The sequence below is a fragment of the Aplysia californica genome, unplaced genomic scaffold, assembly GCF_000002075.1.
Source record: "Aplysia californica isolate F4 #8 unplaced genomic scaffold, AplCal3.0 scaffold00040, whole genome shotgun sequence".
Taxonomy (NCBI): domain Eukaryota; kingdom Metazoa; phylum Mollusca; class Gastropoda; order Aplysiida; family Aplysiidae; genus Aplysia; species Aplysia californica.
In genome coordinates, this window is record NW_004797310.1 from 225,537 (window position 1) to 238,515 (window position 12,979).

The window sequence follows — 12,979 nt, forward strand, 5'->3', positions numbered from 1 at the left end:
GGGGAATGACCCTGAATAAGCCAGCTTTTTTAAAATGACCTTAAATTTTGATCACATGAGAAGAGCAATTGATTGTACCTGTCAAAAACCATTTACTGATCAACCCACTCTACAGACTTCGGGTGGCTAATGTGCCCAAGATAATGAAAAGTGTAAGTGTGCATATTGTGAGTAGAATTCATTGTCTGCTAGTCCAGGCCAACCACTCACCTCTCACCTCAACCGGTGGGAAGAACAGACTGCAGGTCAGAAAAGTTGATTGCCTTGTGTTCAAACCTGGCTCTTAGGTAAATTTATATTTTTGGAAGGGTTATTAAGCAGGCAAATTGTAAAGATAAAAATTCCGTTGAGTTGTAATAGGGGGTTCATAGGCGGACATGGTTCTTAAGTGGAGTGTTCCAAGGTGGAGACTACTGCATTACTAAACTATTATTGTTTTCCTGTTTTGGGCTCGGGTGCCTTTTAAAAATTGTTTGTGGGTGGTTGGTGGGTGCTCTGGTGTGGTTTGCTTCTTCTTTCCTATCAAAAACGTCTATCGTCTTTATCTCCCCTCCTTCTTTTTTGTGTTTGTTACTCTCTTGAAACACCTCTAATCTTTGGCACTTAATAACCTTATTGTGTTGCAAGTGCCGTAAAACACTTACTGAAACTAAAACAAAAATTATTTTGTTTTTTTGGAGGGAGGAGGATGTCAAATGTTACTGTTTATTGTTCTGGGCAAATGACCTTTTGGTCTTTCTAACCACAGGCCCCCTATCTCGTCCTCAAGCAAAGAGCAAATCACGGAGGGGGGTGGACGATCAGGAGGTTGTCTGATCACCTTTTTGATGTGTCAAGGGAAACTACTGCAAATATTGTTTATTGTGTGGTTTTCTTTGGTAATTACTCCCCCCCCCATCCCCCCCCATGAACTGACTCTCTCCCAGGCCTGATTAAATTAATAGGTTGTTTTTTTTAGCTTGGCCAGTGGTCGGTTGTTTTGGTAAAGTTAGATCCAGACCTTTTGTAGTTACATAATGTGCAGTGAGAGGGGGGGCGATTTAAAATCATTAAAAAATAATAAATTTTGTGTTCATTTTTTAAATAAAAGTTTAGTTTTAGTAAGAGTTTTACAATACTTGCAGCATAAATAGGTCTTATGAGCTTTGGTTTTGTAAATCACAAGTTTCAATGACCAAATTTTGTACACAGGTAGATTGAAAGCTTATTGCTCCAGCTGTGTTTCACTTTGAAAATGCTTTTTCTCTAGAGCATCACCATGATATTGGACATAACTAGTCAGTGGCAGAAAGAAATGACACCAGTGGCAATGTTGTCACTGGGCTGTCATCATTCGCATATGTCACTGAGGTCAATGTTAAGTGGTCTGATGTGGTATGTTTTGTCTACATCTTTTCTAAAGAGCTATTGTCTTAATGCTGTCCTTGTGAAATGTAGTTATAATCGAAATTTGAAATGTAGCTATAATAGAAATTGTCCAAGACAGCCACCCATTGCTGAGGAGAAAAGTGGCTGTCTTAGATGGGTGGATGTCTGGGATGTTGTGTGCTGTCAGTATATATATATTTTTTTATTCAAGGGGGGAATGGGGAAGTGGTCATTTATACAGGTGATTATCTTGGACAGGTAGTGGTTAGAGCAGGTTCGACTGCACTAGCGTGCTAACTTCCTACAAGTCCCAACAGTGCCAAATGCAGAACATTTTGTAGCCGAATGAGCCATGCTTTTCTTTTTTCACATTACAGTGGTGTTCCCTTCAACACGCCCCAGGTGCGGCCAACCATTGAACAGATTGACCAGTCTTTTGGGGCCACCCATCCAGGAGGTAACAGGGTTTTCATTTGAGGACAATACAGTCCAGCACGTACATAGCGAAACACACACATAACGTATGTGAGGTAGCATGGTGAAATCAGGCGCTCGTCAAAATAACGAATTCAGAAAACAGGCATTTTTCCGGCCATTTGGAAATTTTTATCACATTTTTATTTTTTGGCTTAACCTCATTTATGTCCATGTAAAAACACATTTCCATATGAATTTTACTGAAAAACATTGAATAAAGCACAAAATATACCATTTTTCAGTTTTCAAAAACTTCAGCTGTGGAGTTACCAAACTGTGGCGGCCATGTTTTTGCTAATTTCACCACTGAAACCAGGCAACCTCTCTTCCCTCAGTCGCAAATATTTTGAGTTCTATTCTTGAGAAATGGACATTTCTTTCAAATCAGCTTTCAGATGATACTAATAACTCCACATGCTGAAAAATTGACGAGCACCTGATTCCACCTGGTCATAACAGATATGTATTTTCAGGTTTTAAATTGTTTGCTATATTCGTATATTCTTTGTATTTAAAACACACATACAGGGAAATTCATACTTAACAAAACGATTTCAGCCTCCCTCCGATTTTGCTGTATGCCAGCTAAACTGTGGTTGTAAAGCGTATGGAGCTTTCTACAGAGCTGGATATGGGCTATATATGTGCAAATAATATTATTATTATTATTGTTGTTATTATTATTATTAAAATTATTATTATTATTATTATTATTATTATTATTATTATATAGGGATGTACAAATATGGTATAAATGAACTGACATCCAGTGCATATTTCTGTGAATTGGACAAAGATGACAAATAGTGAGTAGTGGGTATTTGTGGGTATCTTGATTTTGTCTTTTTTTCTTAAATCTTATGTTGATCATTTTTAAAAATCCTGTCCTTCCAGTGTACATTGCAGACAAGAAGCTGTTTGTTCTGAATTTCCGAGGTCTTTCATTTGATTTCTCCATCAATTCCAAATATGAGGTGAGTTCAAGTTGCAATGACTGTGCCTTATTGTGTCAGTTGATGTATCTAGGGTATGGTGTCTTATGCGAAACATCAGGCACAACTACATTGGCAGCTGCCCAAGGGGATCACCCATTGAGGAGGAGAAAATTGGTATCTTAGTGACTTAATTTAAAGAAAAAAAAAATGCAAGTGGGGAAGTGGGAAGTGATTGTCTTGGACTGGTGATCATTAGAGCAGGTTTGACTGTACCTTTAAGCAAGTTGATACGAAGTTAATGTTTGATATCTGCATTGGGTTAAACTGTACAACCTTTGTTTTATAAGTGAACATATTCTGAAACTTTTCTGCTGAGTGTGCGTGTGTGTATGTATGTGTGTGTGTGTGTTCATGCGCTTGAGAGATTAATGACAGCTCTGATTATGGGCTCCTTCTACTTCTTTTCAGTTTGATTAATTTCCTTATCCCATTGTGTGGGTGGTTGGTAGGCACTTTGGTTTGGTTTGCTCCGCCTTTTCTGTCAAATACCCATCGTCCTGATTTCTTCTTCCTCTCTTCTTTGTATGTTTCTCCTCGAAACACTTCTACTGTTCAGCTCTTACACGACCTGTTTGTGTTGCAAGTGCTGTAAAAATCTCACTAAAGCTATAAACTAATCTCTTTGTGGTGAAATGTATCTGCTGTTGTATTTGCATATCGTCCACAGCCTCAACTGCAAACTTCTATGTCTTTAAGGCAGCAGCCCTTCTGCTAGTGATTTTTGCACCAATGCCATGTAGTGGATGATTGAAGTGGTTGGTTTGGAAGGCATCACTAATACTATAATAGGTCCTGCTTCTTTTTTTCCCTTCGTTTTCATCCATGTATTTATTTTTTTCTCTGCTTGTCTCTTATTGTCTGTCATTCTGTTTATGTGTCTCTCTTTACTCTGGAAAACTCAAGCAGACCAGCCTAAAGTTGTCTTTGAACGTCATGCCCTATTACTGTCGTGTAAATTGAGACGGGATAGAAGAAGTTGCGTGGGTGGTTGGCGGGTGCTCTGGTGTGGTTTGCTTCTTCTTTCCTATCAAACGTCTATCGTCCTGATCTCTCCTCCTCCTTCTATTTTGTGTTTTTGTTACTCTCTTGTAACACCTCTAATCTTCGGCACTTATATGACCTTATTGTGTTGCAAGTGCCGTAAAACTCTTACTAAAACTAAAAGAAGAAGTTGCTGCAACAGAAACAAGTCTGACTGATATACTGTTGAAATTGTCCAGGATTGCCATCTATTTTGGAGGAGAAAAGAAGTTGTCTTAAGGAGGTGGGTGTCTTGGACAGTGTCGTAGTATGGAAAAAATGCAAGGGAGGAAGTGGGAAGTGGTCATTTGTTGAGGAGAATGTCTTGGACGGGTGGTTGTTAGAGCTGGTTCACAGATGATTGGAGGGCACCACTGGTAGGTCCTACTTCTTTACTTTCCCTGTATTGTTTCTGTCTTACTTTTTCACAGCACTAAATTACCCATATTGTTTCAATGTTCTTTTCTTTGCTCAACAAACAAACAAACAAACAAACAAACGAAGCAGGTTCCACAGTACTTCTCTTTCACAGCCCAAGTACGCCCATGGCCTGGGCTCCCTTCAGTTCCCCAATGGTATGTCACCGGTTGTGGCTCGCATGTGTATCTATGCTGGGAACAGCCTCACAGATGCCAGGTCAGTAGACACTTCCACTTATATTGCTTTATTTAGACTTGCTATGCTGTGTTCGTATTGATTACCTCATTTCCATTAAAAGTTGCTCAAGTCAAACTTTTTTGCTGTGGTTTTGGAACTGTCTAGGTTTTTAAAAAAAAATGAAATGGGGTCAAAGGAACTCTATATTGCTTTGTTCCTTTCCCCTCAGTAAACAAACTCTCTTGCAAAGTCACATAATATATACATACATATACACATGTGAACGCAGCACACATTACAATTTGTAGATAGTTTCAATATGCCGGAGATAAAATGGAGATCCATTGTTTGTGCTATTAAACAGACTACAAGAATATTTCTTCATATCCTCACCCTTCGCACTTTTTTTTGGGGGTGGGGGGGGGGGGGGGGATGGAGTTAAGTATTAAACCTTATTGATGTCTGTCATGACAAATAAAATCTTGTATTTTATGCGACATGGCGCACCAACAGTGGAATTTTAGGCACAGTGCCGAGCATCTTATCACATCTGGTTATGGAGATCAAGTCCCTGTTACCAGTCTGGTTGGGCTGATTTAATACTTAGAATTTTTCAACTAGATGTATTCTTGTACTCATGGTAATTATATCATCATTTAACATACTCACGATAGTCTAGGCTTACTTACTGCTTACGTATCCCATAATCCACGAGGATCATAGGGGCGCTGTGTCTAGGCTAAGATAGAGAAAAGTGGAGAGTGTTTGTCGGTGGCCTCTAACCTGGTCCAGGGTGAGAAAGGGGAGGATGAAGCTATTACAGAAATTATGAACCTGCAGTTGTGTAATAATGGTTGAAGGATGCCACTGGATGGTCTCACTTTTTTTTTTTTTTTTTTTTTTTTTTCCTCTTTACTAAAACCAAACCTTTTCCTTTCTAACACAGGGCCCCAGCTTTACCCGTTGCATGTTTCTATGGCAACTGTTTCTTGGACTGCCTTGAGGTTCTACGAGACAATAACGTGACCTCTGGCCTCAAGTTCCTTCTAGTCACAGAGGGTTAGTGTGCTGATGTTTTTCTCTTTTTGTGTTTCTGTTAATAATAATAATAAATGACATTTATATAGCGCTCAACCCCGATTAAAGTACACAGGCTCTGAGCGCTTTTCAATACAGTACAACGTACAACAGTAACATAAAAAGGTTGTTTTCTGACTTAAAGAAAATCACTCCAAATATTCATCTTATTAATTTAATTCAGCCAACAAGTACTGGAAAGCAAGCATTGGTGCTTAAATAAACAAAAGAAAATAACCTGACATTCTATAATGCATCAGAATATCAGGTTAATAAATCGTTCACTTGTGCCTCATCTGTTAGGGCGTTTGTGACTGTTGTTGAGTGTGTTGTGTTCAGTTTCTGTCCACCTGTGTATTATTGTCCATCCCTGTCTACTACTCAAGCGAATAGTATGTTTTTTTTATAAAGCCAAGCTTTTTAGTATGGCTCGTTCGTCCTGCTTTATGACAGTTAGTACTGGAATTGTTGTGCTATGCTCTAATTTTACTCGAACTGACGTGTTGTGAAGAGACGCTTTATTTACCTGATTTTCTGCTGCATTATAGAATGTCAGGTTATTTTCTTTTTGTTTATTTAAGCACCAATGCTTTCTTCCCAGTACTTGTGTGGTCATCATATGAATCCCAGCACTGGTCTCATATCAAGAATCAAATTAATATCTTTCCACAACCTAACTTTTGACAGTTTTGTTATGACTTTCATCAGAGAAGTCTGTTTTGCTCTTTTCATGATAAAGTTTGTCAGCAGTACGTTTTTCTTGTTGTTCTGTCTCTCAAAAAGTGAATGAACTGCAGATTTGTCAGAAAATTGTATTTTCAACTAGAGCTACTTAAAGCTATATTTCAATATCTTATATTGTTTACTAATAGAGCTAGATGGTTTACTTGACTATGTTTCTGTAATGGAAATTTGTAGAGCCTGAACCTGTTGTCAAGCTAGAATACTTTTAATCCGTATAAGATACTGAATAGTGTGTATGATGTGCCAACGCACTACCAGAGGGGAACAGTTTTCCACTATGAAGGTTAGTAGCATAAAGTTAGATACACCTTTTGTCGGCTAGACTGGGTATACTTGTTTATTGTAATGTATCTTTTACTTGAGAATTAATACCATATTTGAGGGCTTCAATTTTATTGGGCAGGTGATTGGAGGGCGCCTTTGGTAGATCCCATTTCTTTTCCCTCCCTCCATTATATCTGTCAATCTTACTTTTGCTCTGCGCTAAATGACCATTATACGTGTTGTGTCAATGCACTTCTTTTGTTTCAAACCCAGAGGTCACACAAGTTTAATTGAGCTTTTTATAAATTGATCATCATCTCCAGGCAATGTCCAAGGAAAACTGGTAGACCCTCGCAAGAAGTCTGTGGAGAGGATCGTCAGGTTTGGTGACTCTGTGCAGGTAGGTGATTGTCATGAACCGGTGTCGCAATTTGGGCAAAATTGAATTTTGAAAGTTTTTACAGCTGTCTTTGATCTTTCTTGACTTATGGTTCATTGGTTTTTAGTTTGCTGCACAGGCTTGGGGGATGGGGTTTTTGGCTGTTGCCCGGCATAAATTGTGCTACAGTTTTGTCGCTTTTAAATTTAATTCTTGATGAAAAGTTATGTTCTATTTTGGTCATAAAAGTCACTAAGGGTCAGTTTCTTTTTGAAGGTTTTTTTTTCGTGGAGAACTACTAGTGAGAGACTGTTTATTAGAATGCTCCTTTCCTATATGATCTAAATTGTGTTCCAAGATGATGTAAGGCATCTACAATCAATCGAACTTGCTTACTTCCTCCCATATTTGTTCTCTCCTTCTCTGTATGTGGATGGTTGGTGGGTTCTCTGGTATAGTTTACTCCTTCTTAACTGTCAAACATCTATTGTCCATGTCTCGCTTCCTTCTTTTTAAATTGCTACTCTCTTGTAACACCTCTATTCTTCTACACTTATATAACTTAACACTTTGCCATCATTTTGGGGGGAAAATCCAAAGAAACTGTGTGGTAAACATTGCCAATCGGGGAGATGAGGCAGTAAAGTGTTAACTGTTTTGCAAGTGCCGTAAAATGCTTACTAAAAGTAATACTACATCTCTCTGTGTGCTAGGATGTGGTGAGTGCCTTAGGCTGTCCCAGTCGGATGTTTTACAAGTCGGAGGACAAGATGAAGATCCACTTGCCAGATGCTCACAGACATATCCGAGCTCGCAGTGCAGACTACTTCTTTAACTACTTTACTATGGGTGTGGTAAGTCCTACATCTTACTAAATTGTTTCGATGGGGACGTAAAACACTTACCGTTACTGTTACTTATTTCGCTATCCTCTATATGTTCAAGGTTGTGCTTAAGGCAGTCATCTCTGACATCTGTCGTGCGAAAGCCTTTAAAGCAAAGGGGATTTCAGATTTGTCATTGTTCTTCTTTTCCCTCTCACCTGTTCTTCTCCCGGTTTCTCTCGGTCTTCCTCTTTTCTTTCTGCCCTGTAGGGTCCTCTAGTGAAATTTGGTGTTCAGTGTGCACCTTGAGTAGACGTTGTTTCGTGTCTTTCGTCATTGTACTGGGATGTTGTTTCCCAATCAGCCTCAGTTTGCTCTAATGGTAGGAGTTAAGCAATCCACTACTGAAATGTTCTCAACTTTTTGAGCCCCAGCCCCCCACCCCCATTGATTCTGGTTTTTCCTTGAGTTCCAAGCATGTTATGGAAAAAATAATGATTCTACCCTTTTTTCCACTCAAGCTCGTTCAAAACAGGCTCTGGGCTTTGAGAAAAAAAAACCAACTTTAATGGAAGGATGACTTGTGAGCAAAGAACAGGAATTCATGTTGATTTCAAATAGTTTACACACAAAAACTGTTAGTGTTGTGAACAAAACACATTATGTTTTTTCAACTATTGTCGAAATTGAGACTCAACCCATGAATTTGGGATGGAAAGAGTATTATTCAACATTTATAATCCACCATTCATCACCCCTTACTGTAAGAAGTTTACATCACATCATGATTTATGTCACATGATGAATTATTTTGTTTTAAGGGTTATTCCTGTATCAGTTTGTTGTGTCACATCATTTTTCTTGTTGTCCTCAGGATTTCCTGTTTGACGCAGTAACACACACTGTAAAGAAATTTGTCCTACATACCAACTACCCTGGCGACTACAACTTCAATATGTAAGTGCCAGGACATCATAGGAAGGCCCAGTTACTGCAGTTTGATTTGTATGCACATTTAGCACTTTCCTACATTCCTAGTGGAAATGCACAATACTATATATGTGTAATTTATTATCATTTTTATTATTGTTGTAATTATTATTATTATTTGTTTTGGCTGTGGTATTTTGATTTCTTTATGGAAAAAAATCTGTGACTGGTACTATAGAACTGATTGTATATCGCTTGCTTTCTTCGAAGTTAAATTCCTATTACTAGATGTAGATTGGGTAATTTTAAAAGTGGGTTGTTTTAAGACCATTTGTATTCTACCATTGCCAGTTGGCATTCAGCTATGTCTCAGCTGCTGTAATTGGTCAGCAGGTGCTGCTAGTAGGCCCTGATTCTGCCCAATTGTTGTTAAAAATATTTATAGTGTGGGTATATTGCTGATTTCAACATTGAAAGGTTATTGAAGAGGCATGATCATCACCATCACTGCTTTTCACACCCTTCATCAGGGTATAGGCTGCGAACAAACACTTTCCACCTTTCCCTATCCTTGGCTAGTCTCATGATATTATTCCATGTCTTCCCATTTTCTTGTACACCATTCTCTGTGTCTCTTCTTCAGGTTCCACATGGTTTTCCCCTTGATCTCTTACCCTGTGGGTTTCAATTCAACACTTAATTAAAGAGGCAGGTCCTCCTTAAGGTCCATCTCAAATACAACTTTGCTGAGTAAATTGGGAGTCTGGGAGACTCCCCAAATAATTAATCAGAGCTCGAAAATGACTCTGTGGGTTTTGAACCAGGACCTGCTGTCCTAATATCTGTCTGATATGCCTGTAATTAGTTGGGAGCATGGAAAGCACTCCAAACAATTTGATTAAAAAAACAAACAAGCAGAGGGCAAGTGTGGCGTCAGGGTCAGCAGTATTTCAGGTCCACGTGGTATCCTCCTAACTTCCTGCTGGTGGATCTGTCTAAAGTGTCTTTTTTCCAGCAGAAGCCACAAAAATCTGCGGATGAGGAATCCGAATTGTCTCATGTTTCTACTGTCCTTTGCTTCAGCTACTGCCGCTGTGAGTTCAAGCTGCCCATCACAGTGGAGCCCTCACGTCTCTCGCAGTCTCAGACCTTGATGCTGGAGGACGACCTTCTCGTGATCACAGCATACTCCAAGGTCGGTCATTGCAAACAGATTGACTGCTTAGTGTAAGATTCTGCTATAAGCCATTTTGAAAAGTGACATATGACGGAGTCTTACACTGATCAGTCAAGATGTCATCGGCAAGCTGTTCAAATGTCTAAGAGCCCAAAAAGCAAAATATTTCTTGAGTGAGAAATAATAAATACTTCTTTCATTCTTTTATGTATCATTTCTTGCCTTTTCAACAAGTGCAATATGAATTTTGACAAAATATTTCTTGAACACATGCAAACATGCAACCAATACCACAGATTAGGAAACTGCAATTGAAATTTTGTTTTACAGTATTGGGCTTAGTGCATCTGAACAGCTGGTCGACAGTATCCAAGGATGAGGATGATGCTTTTTTGATAATTGTTTGCTACCTACAAAAGATGTTTTCTTTTTGTTTGGATGGTGCTTTTTAATGAAATTATGAAGCAGATCTGACAGTGAAGGGGTTAAGTGATTCCTTGGCTGTTTTTATTGTTGAGATGACCTTTGACTTTAGTGTTCGTGATAATGGATCCATTTTGTCTCTGTCGGTCGGTATGATGAAATGAGCTTTGTCAATAGGTGGGTACCTAAATGTAGCTCAGAGGCAGATGATACAGTTTTTAATATTTCGTTTTTACTTGAATTTTTCTATTCATGTCTCCTCCAACAAAAACCTGTATTCACAGACCTACAGATGGCGTGCTAGGCTGTGTAACTGGCGTTACGTAACGTCAAGTCAAATTCTTTAGGACATAACTATGATGACATATTTTTTAGAATTTGAACACACAAAATTATTTTAACAGTTTTCTCATTGCTTTACTTTTCAAACATAAGCATGAAGAGCATATAAAATCACAGAAAAAAGAAATTTTGATTGTCTTTGTGTTCACATTTGTGCCATCATAGTTATGTTTGGAAGAAATGAAAAACTTTTCATTTTCATATTTTAATTCATTTTTTGAACATTTTGGCAAACAAAGATTCAGGAGATTCGTTTAGACTCATAAGGCATGCTAATGGTGAAAAAATGCCTGTCAGTTCACATTTCACTATAACTATGCAAAATACCAAATATCTTTCAAACATAACCATGATGACACATAATGGATAAATGCTTTACTTGTCGTCATTTTGGAACTGATCAATTTTCATCAAATTGTCCCCTCTCATTGACATCTAGCCAAGCATGCATGGTCGCATATAGATCTACCACTACTTGACCGTTACAGGGCAGTGCGATGTTAATCATTACTTAGTTTAAATTTAATTAAATGGGGGGCGGGGAAACATTTTTCAGACATAACAGCTTTTTTTCGAACATAACATGTTAAGATTTGATGACGACATAAGAAAACTAAAATGAATTCGTCTCGTTCATCATTATTCTTCTCGCCGTCTTGCATGGAACAACAGTACGCTTTGAATGGATCAACAGGAACAATGCACGTTCGTCCAACCCTATTATTTCTCGTTTTCTGATTGGTTCTTTCGAGCATAACAAATGATGACAGAGTACGAAGCGTTGCAGGATTTCCGTTTACTGCAAAATTACACACGATCACAGCCTCGGAATCAGTAAGGGCAGAGAGTAAACATTGAATGTTATTATGCTCATTCCAGGCCCCAAAATGGCAGATAGAAGCGAAGTCACAGGGAATCGAAGTTGCCTTGGGAAATGGCTACCTGAGTTATGATCGAAAATGGAAATCTAGAAGGCTCACAAAGAAAAAACAGCTACAGAAATCATTATTCCTGATGTAGCTCCACAAATAATGTAGTTATAGTTTTAAAAGAGTAGAAGGATGAGTTTCTCAGAAATTGTTTCATTGTTGAACTTGACGACAGAAAAAGTTAGAGCTCGACGCGTCACGTCTTGCATTCTAAAAATACATAGATTTCAGCACTAAAAATATTTGTAAGTTTTCTTCTGATGGCCCGACTGCTATTTCTCTCTCTGCTCCCGTAGCTGAAACATCATATTAAACACAACATGTTCAAATTTCAAAGCTGTAGCACCATTTTTATTGGAATAGGAAAGGATTTTGTAAGGTATATGAAGAAACCCCGACCTATTGGCAAAGGCTCAAATATGCACACAGAGAACACTCACATAACGAAACAAACACACAGTGAACCGATTTTCAGGTTTGGAATTTTTTTTTTGAACATGTATTTTCTTTGTATTTAAAACACGTACAAAGCAAAATTGATACATTATGAAAAGATTCATGCATCCCGCCAATTTCGTGGTCTGCCTGCATTATTTATTTATTTGTTGATTTTTATTTTTGTCTCACTGGAAGTTTTTTTTAAACCATTTATTGTACTCCCCAGTGGGATGAAGTTCAGAAAGTTTTGATGACCCCAAAGCATCGACCCGTGATCCTCAACCGCTCAGCCTCTACCAATACCAGCAATCCATTCGGCTCAACATTCTGTTATGGTGTTCAGGACTTGATCTTTGAAGTGAGATGGATTTTTAAAATTTTTGCTCTCTCTGTCTCTCTCTCTGTCTGTCTCTGTCTCTCTCTTTCTCTCTTGAATTCCATGTATTGTTCAGATGTTCACGATATAATGAAATACGAGAGCAGCTTTTACCAGAGTGCGCCAGACTTCAGACACCCGAACGGCCAATGTCTAAGCTCAATGGCATATTAGTCTGTTCAGATAAAGTCCATTCTAAAAAGATAATCTCATTCCTAAATTATGTTGTTATACGGACACGTCTGTCCTAGGGAAAAGGTATTCACTCGCATATGTAACTCTGTATCTACTGTAATGTGTACTATTTTATATGTATATATGTATGAAAAAGACAATGGTATTCACTTCTCAGAGTGAAACATGTCCCAATTTCTCTCGCTGCCTCATTCATAGCACTGTGTGGAAGTTCTATTTCTGTTTGCTCTTATGAATGTATGTATGTATGTATGTATGTATGTATGTATGTATGTATGTATGTATGTATGTATGTATGTATGTATGTATGTATGTATGTATGTATGTATGTATGTATGTATGTATGTATGTATGTATGTAATGTATGTATGTATGTATATATGTATTTATGTATGTATGTATGTGTATGTATGTATGTATGTAT

The 12,979-nt window shown here is 38.1% G+C and overlaps 1 protein-coding gene across 1 annotated transcript in view; it reads left to right on the forward strand.

The window, feature by feature from the left end:
• LOC101855773 (UPF0183 protein C16orf70 homolog) overlaps nt 1-12,979 on the forward strand; it is a gene marked incomplete in the record, with an annotated part of 60,384 nt that overhangs the window by 35,077 nt on the left and 12,328 nt on the right. The window contains 9 exon segments of the mRNA XM_005092035.3: nt 1,746-1,825; nt 2,740-2,819; nt 4,393-4,496; nt 5,404-5,516; nt 6,866-6,942; nt 7,635-7,775; nt 8,620-8,702; nt 9,759-9,870; nt 12,211-12,342. Coding sequence (XP_005092092.2) covers nt 1,746-1,825; nt 2,740-2,819; nt 4,393-4,496; nt 5,404-5,516; nt 6,866-6,942; nt 7,635-7,775; nt 8,620-8,702; nt 9,759-9,870; nt 12,211-12,342 — 922 coding nt within the window.